The following is a 19,056-nucleotide window of genomic DNA, read 5'->3' as shown; positions in this document are numbered from 1 at the left end:
CTTTGGAGAATAGGTTGACTCCCTCTTCTTTATGGCAACCCCTGAGATATTGGAACACTGCTATCATGTCCCCCCTCGTCCTTCTCTTCATTAAACTAGACATACCCAATTCCAGCAGCCGTTCCTTATATGCTTTAGCCTCCAGTCCCCTAATCATCTTTGTAGCCTGAAATCCCTTTACTGCAGTCATTCAAATTTCAGAATACGAAAGTAACTTTTATTTCTGATTTTTAACAATCCAAATAATCAATTATCAACTTGAAAAAATACCATAAAAAACTCCCCAAACCTATAAATATCCATGTTCAATGCGATCCTCAACCACTGGAAAACCATGGCTGTGGTTATCAAAAATTGTTCACAGTTTAGATAGCATGAATTATGACAAAGATCTTAATGCCTCAATAAAAGGGTCAACACAGGTGATTTTGGATGTCCAGAAATTGTAGTAATTTAATTCATTAAGACAGTATTTGTTGTCAGGAAGGGGAAAGACTTATGGGATATTCTGCCTCTAAAGAAACTTTTACAGGCTTGATACTGAACTTTGATTGGGCATTAGAAGAAGTATGAGAAAGAATGACCATGATATTTACTTTTTAGGCAATAGGATATCTCGACTTGGCCCTGTAAAATTGAATTATGCTGGTACATTTATTTTGAGTTAATGCTATGATCCATTGGTTTTCCCAGTCAAGTAACAGTTCTCAACATCCACCATAGGAAATTGTTGATTACCTCTCTTTGCCTTCCCTCTGGACATACAAAAGTAATTGTAACTGCTGGGTCATGGCTACCACAAAAGTCTGGTCTCTCTTTTACATTGCTGTTTTCTTTTTCGTATCTCAGTTGAAACCTGGAAAAAATAACATAAACATGAAAAAATAACTACAGTACTGGGAGAGTCACACAAAGCAAAGTTCGCAATGTAAATCTCTCCAAAGTTAAAAAAAACAGTTAAAAAACAAGAGGGCTAGGAAATCTAAGGAACTGGAATTCAAACTTATCTGCAAGATACCAAATTGGAGGAGTGAACAATTGCACAAGTAGAATCTAGAACAATGGTGTCGTAATAAATTCAAATTGTTGTTACTTTACAAGATGACTCAAATCATGTGGAACTGTTTTTCCAGATTAATACTACACTAATTCTATCAGTATCATTGCATAATCATTTACCCCCCCCCTCCCCTCAAGGCAATATATATAGACCCAAAAAATAAAATAGCAAGTAAGATATTTCCAGGGAGATGCTGGGCACTTCAGAAAGATTATTTGTTGAAATTTACTGCATAGGCACAAGTAAATAATGTGGTGGGAAGAATAGCTATAAATTCAGTGAATTCAGCAAATAATATAATATACAATTAGGAACAAAATTAAGAATACTGTGCCTATGAAAGCAATGTTAGTGGTTTTCTAGGGATTCTAGGCCAACTTCTAATAAAAAATTCTTTTTTTATGCTCCACAAACATACCAAAATAGGCTAATTTTAAAACTGTTGTAAATTAAACAAAGGACATGTAATTCAACTCTCAATACAATTCCTAGTAGTAGCAGGAACATGTAAGGACTAAACTTTACATTAACATTTGAACTTTATAGTTACATTCTTCCAGTCTTATTCACCATGAACAGCACTGACATGCTGATGACTTTCAAGGATCACTCAAAGATTTCAGCCATACCTGTCTTTATCAAGTTGTTTTAGTAATCCTTTAGTATGGCCCAGATCAAATGCATGACCATCCTTCACCAAACAAGCTGCACTGTGCTCTGGACAACTGCTAGTTTCACCTGATGACCTTCCTGTTAAAGCAATGACGAGTAACAACCTATGTATTACTGATGTATAAGTATGTTCCTCGGTTAAAGTTTCCAAAGGTTTGCTTAAATCAAATCAAATATAAGCTCTTTAGCCACATCTTCCAAAAATAAAAAATAGAAGGGACAGGCTATTTAGCCAAGTTATAAATCAGAACTATGGCAATCAAGATTCAACTTTATATACAACAGATACTAAAATGGCAAAGCGGGCAAGAACATTTAAGAAATTTATATAAGTGAAGAGATATCAGTGTTACAGAGATACCTTGATCAGAAGTTCCAGAAATAAGGCAAATGTGTTTATCAAGTCTTTACATGCAGTATTATGCAAGATTGCACTCATTTTTAATGCCTCAAGGTGGTTTTCACAGCTTTTAAGAATAACTTAATGCACCGAAGTCATATTTTACCATAAAAAATACCATAAAATGGTATTTTCAAAGGAAGCTATAAACCAACTTTAATATATGTTCTTAAATATTTTATATAACTGAAGTTGTGATTTTCCCACAAAATGATATTTAAACTATTGCCTGATATTTCCATAAGACAGTCTCATAACCTTGCAAACAAAAGTTTGAGAAAATCTTGAGTTCAGACATTTTTTCCCACATATTTAAGGAAGATCTCACTATTATTGATAAGTAAAATGGAATAAGGTAGCACCAATAACATATACTGAACTATAGATTATTCAACAATCAAAATATCCAAGATAAATAGGCATACACATTATCTAATATTTAGAAAAAAAGTTATGGGAAAATGTCAGAAAAGTGGGAAAGAGTTGATCAGCAGATTCTGCAAAGCCACAGATACAAAAGGAAATTTACAGAATATTTTTTTAAAATTGGAAAGTCTCATAAATATTAATGGTAAATAAATAACTGAATGTTGAATAAAACAGAGGTATTAAATAAAATGGAGAACTGGGAAACACTGAGGAATCTGGCAATGTGGCTCAAATAAAAGCACTAATACTTTATGTCTTTCATCCTAAAGGGAAGCATAGTAAAATTTTAGATGTAGAAAATGTCTTGCCTTATGGAGATTAAAGAAAATTACCCATTATTTAGTTGGGTTTCATACCTATGTTTCTACAGATGTTGATATATAACTGTGAATCATCATCTGAGTCGTCTATCAAGTATCCACCAGAAGTCTTAATCAATGGATTTAAATCACGCTTCTTCAGATTTTTATCAAATATGTAGCAAGGCACCTAGAAATTTAAAACATAAGTATCTTGCAAGTAAGATCATACACAATATAGGGTCATTATTGGCATTCCATCTGTCATTCTATATTTCAAAGAGAAGCACTTTAACCTGGTCCTATTTTTCAACATGCAGAACGAATAAAGATATTATGCTTCCATCTTGTGGTACTGATGAGAATGTGCACCCACTGAAAGTTACTATTTCTCACAACTTGAGCAGATCAAAACCAGAGTATTTAGTAAGTGTATACAGAACAGTCTAATCAAACCTCTAGTATTCTGGAAGGGCCATCAGAATCCATAACTTCCTGTGGGTATTGTTTGATACACACATGGTAAATTGTTAAAAAGGAGCTGTTATAGTCGTATCTGGGTTGTTGTTATTTTACTCCTGCCATGTAATTGATTGCCTGCTTGCCCGGCAGTTTTCTAAGACAGGGGTTCCCAACCCCAGGGCCATGGTCCACTACTAGGCCTTGAGCCTTTCGGAACCAGGCTACAGAAGTGGCAGGCGAGCGTGCGCTTGCACACCCTCTCTTCCGCCAGCACAGTAGTCCAGCAAGTGCACTCCAATTGCGTGAGCGGCAGACACATGTAAATGGAGCAGCGTGTGCATGCATGCTTGCCTGGCATTTGTGCAAAATCATTCTCTTTCTCCACCCCATCTTTTAGTTTATGTTCAAATAGAACTTGTGTTACCTCATCAGCTGATGTAAATAAGTTATTCTTGCATGCGAGGAATGTTCTCCATTCAAAGTAATGAACACACTCAAATGAAGTCACAAATTCTGGGGAACCCTGATTAAGAAAAAAGGGATGCACAATACCAATCAATTTATATTTGTAAAACCTAATAGCAAACAAGTTTAAAATAAATTCTACATTTACATTTCCAAGCAAGAAACTACTTTTACCCAGATATATATCAACTCTAGAGTGAGAAAATTCATCCATGAATTAAAATAACTGGGAGAATAAAACAAAATTAACATTTCAGAACCTAGACACTACAAAATTAAAATTTTATCTTTAATAACACCGTACTGTTTTGTAAGCCATCCAGAGTCTCTCTATCAGATGGGTGGTATACAAATTTAATAAATATATAAATAAATAATTATTTTAAGATGCTGGTAGAGAAACTTAACTGAAAACAGAAATATAATGAAATGCCTAAAATAAAGTATGTTTATTTTACTTGATATCAAGCATATAAGTTGAGTGGCAGATTTCTTTATCAATTTTTAACAAGTGCTAGTTTTATGTAATTTGACCAATTTGATATTTCTCTTTCATTTGGGAAAACAGATAAGCAATTTGCAAAGCTGGAACATGCAGATACATTCTTGGACAAACATAATTCTTCTGTCATGACTGGGACAGCTTATCAGTACTTAGTAATTATTGCCTATTTAGAAATAAATTTTTCAGCAATAACGTACTAACCAAAGTCTTCCCACAATAGAAATTGATGTTACTTTGCCATGTGTGTTTACTTTCCTTAGAACAAGTTTGTGTAGTGTTGAATTCCAAGAGTAAATTAGACCTTCTTATCTGTGAGGATTCCCCTAAAACAAAAAGAGCATACATTAATCTCAAAAGGTGATTTCCAATTATATGAGTTACAGATTAAAACCCACAAAAATCTCACCAACAGAGCATAGACATCCGTGGAAAATCAAACAGATTATGAATACTATATACCACCAAGCATAAATCTAGGCAAGAAAAGTATGCCCAGTATATGTGAATAGTTATCAAAATGTAGAAGTAAATAACATTAACGAGCTCTTGATAGAATTTCTAAACTTTCCCTTGGGCCTATGACATATCTAAATAAAATTTACATATACCTTGATAAAACCACAACTGATACTGTCAATTCAAGTAACTATAAAAAAAAAAAAGATGTAGAATTGTAGCATAAACATAGGCCAAGGACACTTGCCAAGAAAGTGGCCCTCAAAGAACTACAGTACAATCTTGTGCAGGTCCACTTTAAGTCATGATGACCGAGTTTCAATTGAGCTTATCCTCAGGTTAAATTCATCTAGAATAGCCCCCTCTTCAAATTCAGAAATAAAAAGTGTGATATTGGAATGGACTGCAGAGAAGCAGAATAGAAAGAGTATAGACCCTTTTGAACACTGGTTTTGAAAAAGACTCTTGTGAATAATATAGGCAGCCAAAAACAAAAAAAAACCCATGCCATTAAACAAATCAATCCACTCAAGGCACAAATGGTCCAGCTCAAATTATCCTACTCTGACTGTATTATGTGAAGATTTAGTTCTCTAGAAAAGGCTCTAATGCTGGGAAAGGCGGAAGGAAAAAGAAGAGGAGAAAGTCAGCAGCAAGGCGAATGGACTCAATTATGAAAGGTGCACAATTGGAAGGCCTAAAGAACAGTTAGGGACAGACTGTCATGGATGGCACATAATCTATTTAGGAAAATCATCTGAGCACTCAAGAACTATAATTTTAAATCCCATCCTACCAACCCATTTGTCAGATTTTCCCATAAACCTACTTATACACATTAATATACTATCCCAAAAGGATACTAGCATTTCTCCCCCCAAACATCACTCAAAAAGACTCAGAATGATGGTCTTTGATATGTTTTTTCTTCCGCATAGGAAGGGAAGTGAAAAGCTAGCCCAGCGGTTCTCAACCTATGGGTCGCGACCCTATTTGGGGTCGATCGACCATTTCACGGGGGTCGCCAAGCAAGGCTGTCCGCCATTTTTTTCCCTTTTCCGGCGGGTGCCTTACCTCCCTTGAGCTGGGCCAGCTGGTGGTCGGCCTGCTCCGTCTCTGCCGCTTGCCAGCTACGCCTCGACCGGCGCAGGGGGCGGAACCACGCATGCGCGGCGCTCCCGGGCAGGGAAAGTCCTCGACTTACGACCGGTTGGGTAGTCCTCGACTTACGACCGGTGTAGTCCTCGACTTACGACCGGTTTAGTCCTCGACTTACGACCGGTTGGGGGTCGCGGCTAGCCAATGCCAGTGTTCTGAGCCTTCCCAGAGAAATCCCTCGGCATACTGAAAGAACAAACCTCAAACCTGGCAATGATGCTACTGACTGCCTTTGTTTTTGTAATCATACTCCCTAGGGGGGCAGGGAGATGTGATGGAAGGTCCAGACCCTCTGCTTAACAACTTATGCGGTCACTTAACAATCGAGCTGGGAGTGCCAGGATTGCTGTCATTGAGCGAAGAAGTCATGTGGTGTTTTGCTCAATGACTAAGATTCTGGGACCCATTGTACTCATAAGTGGACGACGATCTGTAGTTCAATGCAGCTTAAATGCATGTGTGTTTAATTAAGAAATTAAATCTATATGCCACACATCCCACATATGTATGTTTGTGAATACATACATTTATTCAACCATCTATCTTTTATTATCTCAGTGAAAAGCAAAATGTGAAAAGCTGAAATTCAGGTCTTTGCTGTTTCAATAAGGATAGAAATTATTTCAACTTCAATTGTTGCACATCCAAGGAAAAGGGAAAGGAGAAACATTATTTTTTCCCTTAAATAAGGGATGGAGGAAAGAAGGAAATAGAGAGGGCTGGTTTAAGGCCGTGTTCTGACAAAGTTAGAAGTAAACAGCCTCAGAGCAGCGTAGTCTGTTACAATAAAAAGACATCTGGCAATCATTTCTCCTGTTCAAAATTATGACACATCCAGACAACTGCACCTGTGCAGGTGGGAAAAAGAGGCACAAGAACATGATCTTGTTTGTGCTATAAATATGGATGGTATTTTATATTTAGCAGTTGCTAGAATGATACTTAGTTGCATCCTTTGCTCTTGCAGTATACTTACTTATCAACAAGTTGTCCATAAAGGTTTCTACTTCTAGTTTCAGCTGAGAAAAGTCTAACACTACAGGTTGTCCTCAACATACAACCATAATGGAGGCTGCTGATTAAGGTCCTATATTGTGATGGTTTCAAGATGAGTTGGTCAGGTGAAAGACCCGATTTTATCATTTTTTGTGGACTTGTTAAGCGAATATGGCAGTCATTAAGCAAACCAATGGTTCGCTAGAGGCACGCTTTTGCTGAAAACCAGAAATCCAGCACGGTTTTCAACAAAACCACTGCAAAATGTGGTGTTGCAAATGGCAATAAACGCTTCCAAATTTCAGACATGACCATTTGAACCAAACTTCAAATTCAGGTTGCAACTCTTCTTTTTTGGGTAGGTCATAACTTCAAACAGTTACTGGTCATAAGTCAAAGACTACCTGTAGTATTGCATATATTTCAGTATAGAAATTCTCCTCACATATCTTCAAGGTTTCTGATATTTCAAGATGTTTTTCCAAAGAGAAAAAGTTACAATGTGAGGCATGTTGGAGCAAACCAATTCAGATATATACATGGATGCAAATACAGGTCATTCTTAGTTCTCGCATAAAAGAGAACATGATGCAAACTGCAGTTACTATGTTTTGAGCATGAATAATATATTTATTACAAATCCTTTTTTGATTTGTTAATAACATACTGATTGCATAAAGAACATAAATACTTGTTTTAATTTCTCAGTAACCTACTTTTAATTTCTTTGACTAAGATATCTAGGGACTCAATTTTTAATGTGTATGAAAGTTAATCAAAACTAAGGGCATGCTTACAGCAGCATCTTTGAATGTGAACAATAGGGCTCTTATAGCTGGCAAATAAGTTCAATGCAACTTAAATATGTGTCTCTGTATATTGATATAGACATGAAAAAGGGAGTGGAGAAGCATCAAGTTCTTCCTTGAATGGGGGAGAAAGGAGGAAAGAGAGAGGGAAGGTGTATCGTAAGGCTCAATTCTGGTAAGGTTAGAACAGTGGTTCTCAACCTTTTTCATGCTGCGACCCCCAACCGGTCGTAAGTCGAGGACTAAACCGGTCGTAAGTCGAGGACTACCCAACCGGTCGTAAGTCAAGGACTTTCCCTGCCCGGGAGCGCCGCGCATGCGTGGTTCTGCCCCCTGCGCCGGCCGAGGCGTAGCTGGCAAGCGGCAGAGACAGAGCAGGCTGACCACCAGCTGGCCCAGCCCAAGGGAGGTAAGGCACCCGCCGGAAAAGGGGAAAAAATGGCGGACAAAAAAAATGGCGGACAGCCTTGCTTGGCGACCCCCGTGAAATGGTCGATCAACCCCAAATGGGGTCGCGACCCATAGGTTGAGAAGCGCTGGGTTAGAAGCATCCTTAGACCAGTCCAGTCTGTTACAATAAAGGCATCTGGTAATCATTTCTCTTGTTCCAAAATATGAGACCTCCAGACAACTGCACCGGTGCAGGTGGGAAAAAGAGGCACATGATCTTGCTTATGCTATAAATAAGGATGGCATTTTACATTTAGCAGTTGCTGGAATAATTCTTTGTTCCATTCTTTGTTTTTGCAGTAAACTTATTTATCAACAATTTGTCTCTAAGGGTTCTACTTCTAGTTTCAGCTGAGAAAAGCCCAATACTAGTATTGCATATATTTCAATATAGATTTTTTTTCTCACATCGTTTTAAGATTTCATATATTAAAGGCGTTCTGCATCTCTATCTGAATGTGCCTGCAGCTGATGTGAGATTATATCAACATCCAGTATTATTTGTCTGAGAAGATCGCCAAAAGCTTTGCAGAAAATCATGAGGAAATGATTCCCTGAAATCAGCAGTTTTAAAGTCATTGAGAGAGACAAAATGCACATTTTTCCAATAATATTTCAGCAGCTGTCTCTTTGACAGACAAGCACCAACCTTTAGACAACATCTTTTTGGCATATTTAGAGAGGGAGCCAGCCTTATATACAGAAATCTTTGCCAATATAGAAATAAATGCCAAATCTCAGAAATGGAGCAAGAGTGCACAATTACTGTAATTACAGCCTTGACAAGAAATTCATCATGCTTATCAGATAAACTTTTGGAATGCTTTAGAATATTTTTTTTAATTTTTTAAAACAGATTGGGCTGGATGGACAGGGGGCTTGTACTAAGTCTTAGTAGTGAAGCAACTCATTCCTTTTCTGAGCCTATTATTTATCAGCTATACAGTCTGGGCTGAGAGGATACATTTGGCAAGATAATGTTTACACAATTAATGATGCTGCTCACATTGCTTCTGCCACAGGCTGCTCACATGTATTATTACCACACCAATCCCTGCTTGCTTTCCACTTTCTAGTTTCAGCAGTTACTTCAAATTCAAGGATGGGCTTGCAGTGGTGATGATGGTATGGACCCAGGTTTTCAGGTTATTTTTCTTCACCTCCTAAATACAATGGCTTCAATGCAGCCATTCAGCAGCTGTAAAACAGCTTGTCTGACACTCCCAGAATGCAGATAAAGATACTGAAATCTTTGGGGACCAGCTGCCCACCTCACAAACGTGACTCTGGACAGATAAGAAAATCTTAAACTGTACCACTGGTAAAATAAAAATTAAAGATGAGAACCAACAATGTGTTGCAGCAATCAAGGAAACCAGCAACCAGCATACCTAGGCTCAGCTAAATTCCCAACCCCGTGCCAGGAAAATAGCCAGGTCTTAACCGTTTTCTGAAAAGCCAACACAGTTTGTGGTCAACTTAATTTCAGGTAGTGTTCTATGGTGTTCCAGAAGACAACAAGAAAAGATACAGTTCCAGGGTCCCATAAGATAGCATCTTAAAATATATATGGGATCCGGAACACACCCCTCTTATCAGACCTGACAAGACACTTAGGTGGTCTAGGTGTGGTATTAATCTAAGGGAAATAAATAAATTCATTTTAAAATGACATTTCAATATGCATATTTAAAAAATTAGCAAAACTGCATCTCATAGGCCAGGGCATTTTTATTACAAATTGATATTAGTAGCTTATCTGTTAATTAGGAAAGCTTGTTGAGTTCATTAATATTTGACTTAAGTTTAAGAAGGAAAATGTTAAGAAGTCAGAGTCTTTTCACTTTGGGTTGATGAAAATCCTGTTCACTTTTAGTTTAGATTCTGTAAAATTAGCAAAGTTGAAGCTTCAAACATTTGAGTGCCAGATAAGGAGTGTGTTAGCTTTTTTCTTTTGTAAAGTTTAACATATGTCCGTAAGAGATGTTGAAGCAATTAAGAAAAGCACAAGAGACAATATAAAGGTACACTCCCGTTTTATATTCAAATAAAACGAATACTTCCATACAGAATGGCAATCATATAATGAGGAATAGAAACCTGTGGGCAGTTAGGGCAGATCTATCTTTAACTAGTTTGGCACACCTTAATATACTACTGTTTCATTACACCAATATAGGGAAAGGTTCAGACTATCACTGGTAGAGTAGCATTCCATACAGACTAAAAGTATCAAGCTGAACAGCTCTACCCCTGCTTCTTCTCAAAAGCCCAATTCAGTTGATATATTATTGAACTAGTTTTTAGGAATAGCCTCTCCATTTAGTAGGCTCATCCTGGAATATCTTCACGCAAGAACAAATTATACCGTATAACCTAAGTTAGAAAATGTGCTGGTCATTCCTAGAGATCCAGCTTCAAATTCCAAGCTCTTTTCAGAAAGTTATCCAGCTCATACAAAAAAACCAAAAAACAAAAAACTATGGGATTCAGATGAAGAGTCACCCGTTATATTTTTACTTGGCTGAATTAAAATGTGATTCTGAGTTTATGTCTCTCGTTCAAGTATTTATACATAATTTTATTATAAAGCATTCCTTCTCCTTGTCCTGCTGGCATTTTTCCACACAAACCTAATTGTTTTATCCTGGGTTTTAATTATTTCTTATTCATAATTAGTGATCCAATGTGCTGTAGTGGTTAAGGCACTAGGCTAGAAACCAGGAGACTGCCTTGGGTCAGTCACACGCTCTCAGTCCTAGAAAGGAGGCAATGGGAAATCACCTCCAAAAAAACCCTTACCAAGATAAAGGCCAGGAGTCAACAATGACTCGGGGCACCAAAAAAGAAAAAGAAAAGAAAATCATGACTTTACTTGGCACCAACATAATCATTTTAAAGAATGAATGGCAAAAAATCCACTTAATGAGCTTATGGTGGTGATTAGGATTTATTAATCTATTAAGTGGGCTAGGTCATTCTATATCACTTTCTCCTGCTTGACTCTGAGGAGGAAAGAGAAATAACTTACCCAAATCTCTGGGTTAACCAGATCATGGGGATTGAGGTATTAGCAGAAGGTTCTTTAATAGAACAAGTGATCAAGACCATAGCAGAATCATACGAAGCCTTGGACAAACTATTTACATACCCTGCCTGATCCTGTTTGAGTCCAATTAAATATACTGTAAAGAAATTATTTCTTCCTGGCAAACACAGAAACTGACCTCTGGGATCTATTACATTGTACACAAGGAATCCAAACATGTATAAATGAGAGAAACGTTTAATTTTAACCCAACATTTCTTAACCTGGAACTCTCCAAATAGATTTGGTATAACAATATTGTGGACTATACCTGGAGTCATGGAGAAGTAGAGCCTACTAAGATAGCTCCGGTTTCATTTTGATCATCTGTCAAAAAGTGCACTCTACATATTTCCAAGTTGATAGGATAAAAGCCATAGGGTGCTAGCTCACAAGGTAATTTCTAAACTATATATCATAACTTGCACATAACAAAACACAAGAGCTTAGGGTAAAAAATGGGCTTTGATTCTACTTGTGATGTATGGGCCAAACCAATCCAATCAGTGTGGTTCTTATCACTAAGAGAGAATGCTGTATATGCTACAAGTACCATATACAAAAAATGAGGATGTATATAGATAGAAAGAATAGATGCACAGGAAACAATTGAATGCAACAAACAATTGCAAAGATTAATAAAGTAGAGAGAATACAAATATGTTACTGAAGTAACATATTATTCTGAAAGTGAGTGAAGATGAAGTCTCCAGTAGAATGAAACTTAATTGAAATAAATATGATGAAATGAATTGTGATGATGACAGCACTGCAGTTTTAAAGTTTTAGAAACATTAGAAACAATAGCAATATGTCAAATATTACAGTTGCAACAAATCCAAATCCAAGACAACATAGTTGCAAAAAAAGTCATAAATGTCTTGAGGATGTGAGAAATTTTTAAGCTGCAGATATGACAACGTAACAGAGAAAAAATGTATAACGTCTACAAGAATATCTTGTTTCCCCCATACAAAGGGAAAGTTAGCAAGAGTCAATGAAAAAAGTCAAGGTAATTAGTTTATTAAGTGTGCTTGTGAAGTGAAGGTGTTTGGCAGAATTTTGACTTGAAAGGGTGTAAGACATGACAATGAGCCACAGTCAGTAAGTACAAATACATTTTTATGTCAGACAGGACCAGACTTTTTCTTTTCATCAAGCCACTGGGAAATGTATGAATTGAAGAAAGAAAATTAATTGTATGTTTGTTGATTTAAAGAGAAAGTGCATATTACAATGGTACCTCGGTCTCTGTTGTTAATTCATTCTGAAAGATGTGCCGAATACTAAAACCTACGGGTACTGAGAAAACCATGTGACCCACTATTTCAGCCAGAAGAAACAGTGAGTCATGAAGCAGTCGACATCAACATATTCTTCATTGCATGTTGACAACTGGGATAAAGATGAGTGCTGGAACAAGGTTTCTACTTCAAAATGCATCAAATATGGAATTCAACAAATTTTGAAGCAGTCAAATGCCGAGGTATGACTGTAAAGTGAATAGCCTTGAGTAACAAAATGTTTTGTGGAAATTTTGCGAGAGTGTATCATGACACTTTCGCTGTTTAAAGCATTTATCAATGAAGCAAGGACAGTTGGCAAGGACAAAACAAAATGGAGGTATTATTAATGATGCTGGTATAAACTAAATGTACAGGTAGTCCTCAACTTACGACTGTTTGGTTAATGATGGTTCAAATTAACGGCCTCAGAAAGAAAGCTTTACCTCGTATACAGCACATCACAAAACACTATAGACCTCCTATGATCATGGGATTGAGATCAGGGTATTTGGCAATCAATTTGCCCTTATAAGCAATTTCCCACTCCCCATGTTCATATGATCACCATTTGCAATCTTCTTTGCCAGCGTCCCCAGAAAGTCAATGGGAAAGCCAGCAAGGAATAAGATAAGATCATATTTATTGTCATTTTTTTTACTATAAGCACATTGGCTCACATTAAAAATGAAATTCTGTTGCCTCAAAAGCAAGTATCTACCCATACACACACATAACACATACACACACACACACATATAAACACTCATACATATATATACATATAAATATTAATCACTGTCCATTTGGAATACATAGCAGAAAGAGGATAGTTCACAAAGTTGATGTTATATGGAACAAAGCTGAATCTGGATGTTCTGCTTTGGATACCACAAAGCCTCCTCCCAGGTAACAAGGAAAACAGGTTGTGAAGAGGATGTGTAGCATCCCAAATAATCATGTGGTCCTTGCTCAAGCATCGCTTATACGCTATGTCAAGGATAGAGTGAACTATCAATAATTTTTTCTGCCATCCTCACCACTCTCTGCACTGCCTTCCTGTCTGAGGCAGTAATGCTTCCAAATCAGACAGTAATGTAATATGACAAGATATTCTCGATCATCCCTCTCTAAAAAGTGGTAAGGACAGGGGAAGGAAGATGTGCTTTTCTCATGCAATGCACAAAATGCAGACACTGCTGTGCCCACTTCAGCAGTGTCTCACTGTTGAGCCACCAAGAGAAGATTGAAAGCTGCTGCCACCTGCCAAGAGGACTCCCTATCAACTCTGCAGGCTGGCTGGAAGAGCTGCCTACTAGATGGATTTCAGCTCCATACAGAGCTCAAACCCTCTGGCACACAGCCTTTTCTACTCTCAAAGAGCCACCTGCTTGGAAGGTTTCAATTCCAAAAGGAGCTCAAATTCTCCAGCAGGCAGCCTTTTCACTCTCAAAACCTCCTTCTACAAGATAGGCAGCTGATTTATTCTGTCTACTTCACAACCTGGGATATCACTTAACAACCGCACACTGGAGTGCCAGGATTGTGGTAGTTGAGTGAAGTGGTCACATAGGTGTCTCGCTTAACAACCATTTCATTCAACAACCAAAATTCCAATCCAATTGTGCTCATAAGGACCTGTAGTACTTTCCTTTTTTTTTCTTGTATCATGCCTTTCATTTCTTTGTTTACTATTTCTTATTTTAGAGCATTTCATGTCATTCCATTTAACCCAAAAGAAAATGTGAAAGATATTTATATAGATATCTTTTATATAAATTTTAAACTGGTTTAAAACAACAAGCCTTCAGCATTAATATTTATAAAAAAAAGCTGAACAGATGACATTTGGCATTTTTAATCTAGGGAGCAGACAAACTTTTAGACTTACCTACTGAGAAAGATAAATTTTGATTTAGATCACGGGCACAAATGGCACTGGATTCCCCACAATCTCCCGCATGACCACAGGGATTTATTTTATAATGCACTTTATCAGGATCAAGAGCTTCCCATGTGTAACTGAAAAAAAGGAGGGAAATCACGATTGCTATGTTTTAAACAAACTCATGTTTCAACATAAGACTACTGTTGTCAAACATATCTTCAAGTCAGCAACTTTTTCATCCACACTGACCTGCTCATTGTTAATACTGTCCTTATATATTCTGTTAATGTTTTAATTAACATAAAAGTATATGTACATTTAAAAAGTATTAATAATATAATTTTAATATTCATAATCATTCTAATAATAAAAACAAAAAGGAGGAGACTGGAAAATTATGTTATGAAACTAACTCCTCCAAAGCCATTGCACTTGATACCTTGAAGATTCTAATATTGAAAAGATAGTTAAAAACATAAACATTTCACACAACAATTCATCAGGAGCCAAATTACTAATCCCATTGTTATAAACCCAAATGAGACACTTCTTAGGACAAAAACAAACCAAATTCCAAAACCTAAGTGACCACGGGAAGTGTTATAATCAACCCATTAAACATTTTGAGGTGTCATATATACAAAGCAAAATATTTTGATTCTATAGTCATACAAAACTAATTTCACAGAGTTGACAGCAATTTCCATTGTTTTACCAGAAGACATTTAAAAAGATTCTTGAATTTGCATAAATAAATCAGCTTCTTTTTTAAAAAAAGTTACTGACCTAGGAATCACAGTTAATTCCTCCAAACTGAGTGACAGGATTGGGAGCAGTTATAGCATTTGAACTATAAAATTGTATAAATCCATGAACACCAACTAGCAGTCAGAAGACATGATGAAAAGTCTTTACTTTCACAACATACAGACAGATTTAACCATAGTTTCAATTGGGAAAATGTGACCATCCTAGATCAAGCCAAGTCCAAAAATGCCAGGGAATTTCTAAAAGCCTGGCACTCTGACAAATGAGCCATCAATAGATGCATACCATTGACCAGTGATGGCGAACCTTTTAGACACCGAGTGCCCAAACTGCAATCCAAAATCCACTTATGTATCGTCGGGTGCCGGGTGGGCGTGGCCCATTGGCAGACTGGGTGGGACTAAAAAGTTCAATCAATTCCAACTTTGCGAGATCTTTTTTTTTCCCGTGAGAAGTTGAAATTGATTGATTGATTGAACTTTTTTTTTTGCACATGGCGGTAGAGGCCTAAAGCGAAAAGGTTTTATAAAACCCAGCTGAAGGCGTAGGATTGGGGCACCGGCACGCGTGCCCACAGAGAGGGCTCTGCTGTGGCACACGTGCCATAGGTTTGCCACCACGGCCATAGACATTAACAACACCTATATAGACTATGCAAAAGAGACTATCACCCAGCCCAAAAAGGAACAAAAGACCCAAACACCTCTCCACCAGCAATCAGCACCAAGATCAGCGTAGATTAACTCCAAGGTTAACATCAAACCAACAATCAAGTAAACAATATCCCAATCAAGAAACTACCAAAGAAGCCAACAGAAAACAGCCCAAAGAATCTCTAATACCACCTTCACCAACACTGACAGGCAAGCCACTAGATTTACAGGGGTAGGCAACCTCGGCTCTTTTATGACTCATGGACTTCAACTCCCAGAATTCTTGAGTCAGCTATGCTGAGGGGAAAGGAAGAGGTTTCTATGCTTAGCCATGCTGGCTCAGGAATTCTGGGAGTTGAAGTCCCAGTCATAAAAGAGCCGAGGTTGCCTACCCTTGCACTAGAATATAAACTGACAGCAAACAGCACTCCTTATTAGCCCTAATGATGTTACCTAGTTTGGGTAATGAAACATCTGCAAGAAAACAAACAAGCTCAGAGAGCACCAAGGACCCCTCAAATCTCCACCTGATTTCTAATTAATCACCAATTATGTTCCAAGTGCTTGACAAAAAAGAGCTATCTCCTTACTACCTTCATAAAAACAGGTACCAGTTAAAGAATGTTTTTTCACTGCATACATTTTTTGAAATGCCTACATTCTTCTCAAAAAATATTTCCCTAATGTTGTTTATCTGCTATGTGGTTAGGCATAAACTTTCCATAATATCTGTAAATAAATCTTTGGTCCTCGAATAATATGGGCACCATTTTTTCCATAAGAAGCCCCTGCAAAGAGAAAAAACATTTTAAATGATTCAGCTATAGGCCTAGACAGCTAACTATATGAATCACAACCACAAAAAGTGATTCAAACATTAGAGCTAACTGCTGTGAACTATACTGTACTTAAAGGTTTTATGAGCTTTGTTCCCAGTCATGTGACTGTCAGTCAACCAGGATGTCTTAAAGTACACAAAGAAAGAATTGTTTAATATTACAAAATGTGGTCTTTCTGTCCTCACTGAGATTATTCTCTAATTCAATTCAATTTTATAACATGACAAGGTCATCCTATCCATAAAAATTAAGGATTTGGTCAGACACATGGGGCTTTTTTACAGATAGTCGACTTATAACCAAAATTGAGATTAGAATCTTTGTTGTTGAGTAAAGCAGTTGTTACATACATGACCACTTTGCTTAACGACTGCAATCTCAACTCTTCCATTTGCAGTCCTTAAATAGATGGAATAAAAGAGCTTGGATCTTCTGAATTATTTTGTTTGTCCATCCCAACACAGGAGTTCCCCTCCCCTCCATGCATGAAAGGGAACTCCTGCACTGGGCTGGAGAAACGAAGCTCAGATCTTTGCAATCCACGCTTTGTTTCTTCAGCCTAGCAAAGGAGTTCCCATTTCCTCCCTGCTCTTTGTTTCTGCAGCCCAACAAAGGATTTCCATATATTCCCAGGCACTGAAGAGAGATGAAATCCTTTGGCAGGTGGTGGAAGCTTTCAATTTTCCATGCCAACTTCCCCATTGACTTTCTAGGGAAGCCAGAGAAGTTTGCAAATGGTGATCAAATAAGTGTGGTGGGGCTTGGCAACCAGTCTTAAGTGTGGACAGGTTGCCAAGCACTCAGATCATCATCACATGACTGGGGGTGGGTGGGAGTGGCATGACATTTTGCAATGACTGAAAGTGCTTTACAGACTATAAAACCTCCCTTTCCACACTGTTGTAAATTCAAACGCCCATTAAATGACTGATCATAAGTCCAGGACTACCTGTAAAGTATTACTATTTACTTATTTATTTGCAGAACTTCTATGGCACTCTAACAAAAAAATAAACATATTTAATTCTATTAGAAAAATATATTCAATTAGCAAGTTTTGATAATTAGGTTACATACAAAAACATATTTGTTAAATTGTCAGGTTGCTATAAATTCGTTCTATGTTTGGATGAGAAGAAGTGACAATAGAAAACTCTTGTATCTTCCAAGGGTAGGTTTTAATCACTGATCTCATACTGCTTTTTCTGTAACTCCTCTCCTGAGCTTGAAATGCCTTTTCAGGGGATGCACAGCCCCGGTCTGTTCTGTAGTTCTAATCTCAGAAAGCTTTCCTTGAGCTTGCTATGTAATGTTTACAAGATACTAAAAGCACTTTAAAAACCTATCAAAACTATAAAGATATTTTACTTCCCTTCCAGTTCAGAACAAAGATATGTTTGTCAAGTTTATGAAAGAAACGGAGCATTCACTTTGGCAAATGAACCTTGATGATTATTATACAATGACCAAATTCATATATAAGCCATTATGTAGTTGGTTTGAATCAGGCTTAGCCTACAGTATGAAACCAGCACCTGAAGTTTTCAAATCACGCTTCACTAGCATGTTTTCACCCACCCCAAACAAGTTATACCACTACTGTAATGAATTTATCAGATGAGATCTAATTTTTAAAAAATGGTATATTTCTTGCCCAATCCAATCAATGGATTAATGATGGAAGGTTGCACAAATTCATTTTGCTATTTTGGGGGATAATAGTATCAGGAAGATTGATTACCCCCTAGATTAATGTTATATAAACAGAGAATATAAAATTAACAATTTTAAAGTCAAAATAACTATCTTGAAAACATCATCACATGTATTAACTAAGCAATTTTTCAGTTATTATGTAGTCTTCCAAGGTAGCTAAGCTAAATAGCAGCTAATCTATTATTGAGGCATCAATAGTATTATGGGACATTCAAGCACAACTGAAAAGATAGTCAGCTGACAATATATAACAGTGATGGCGAACCTTTTAGAGACCGAGTGCCCAAAAACTGGCCCCGCCTCCACTCCACCCCCGAGTGCCGCCTCTGGCACCCGTGCCATAGGTTCGCCACCACTGATATATAAGTAGTTGATTTGAAAGTGAGACAACTTACTTCCTCTGAGCACAAATAAGTCTTCCATGATGACAATACTGGATAAACATAACAAACTAAGCTAAAATACAGTTGCAAGAAAAAGTATGTGAACCCCTTGGGATAACGCAGAGTTTTGCATGAATTGGTCATAAAATGTGCTCTGAACGTCATCTAAGTCACAACAATAGAAAAACACAGTCTGCTGAAAATAATAATGCACAAACATTACATGTTGCCATGGTTTAATTGAACATAACATGTAAACATTCACAGAGCAGGGAGG

General features: G+C 37.2%; 1 protein-coding gene across 1 annotated transcript in view; it reads right to left on the bottom strand.

Moving 5' to 3' along the window:
- The window catches only part of LOC107297935 (cation-independent mannose-6-phosphate receptor), a 66,666-nt gene that overhangs the window by 43,479 nt on the left and 4,131 nt on the right, over positions 1–19,056 (bottom strand). Inside the window, exons 2-7 of the mRNA XM_015827301.1 lie at positions 14,424–14,554; positions 4,494–4,615; positions 3,747–3,845; positions 2,918–3,050; positions 1,690–1,810; positions 739–856 (exon numbers count right to left, since the gene is read on the bottom strand). Coding sequence (XP_015682787.1) covers positions 739–856; positions 1,690–1,810; positions 2,918–3,050; positions 3,747–3,845; positions 4,494–4,615; positions 14,424–14,554 — 724 coding nt within the window. The remainder of the gene's footprint in view (positions 1–738; positions 857–1,689; positions 1,811–2,917; positions 3,051–3,746; positions 3,846–4,493; positions 4,616–14,423; positions 14,555–19,056) is intronic.

This window comes from Protobothrops mucrosquamatus, unplaced genomic scaffold (genome assembly GCF_001527695.2).
Source record: "Protobothrops mucrosquamatus isolate PMUCROS unplaced genomic scaffold, P.Mucros_1.0 scaffold3598, whole genome shotgun sequence".
Classification (NCBI taxonomy): Eukaryota; Metazoa; Chordata; class Lepidosauria; order Squamata; family Viperidae; genus Protobothrops; species Protobothrops mucrosquamatus.
The sequence above is the reverse complement of the archived record's forward strand: the minus strand, read 5'-3'. Positions and strand labels throughout refer to the sequence as shown.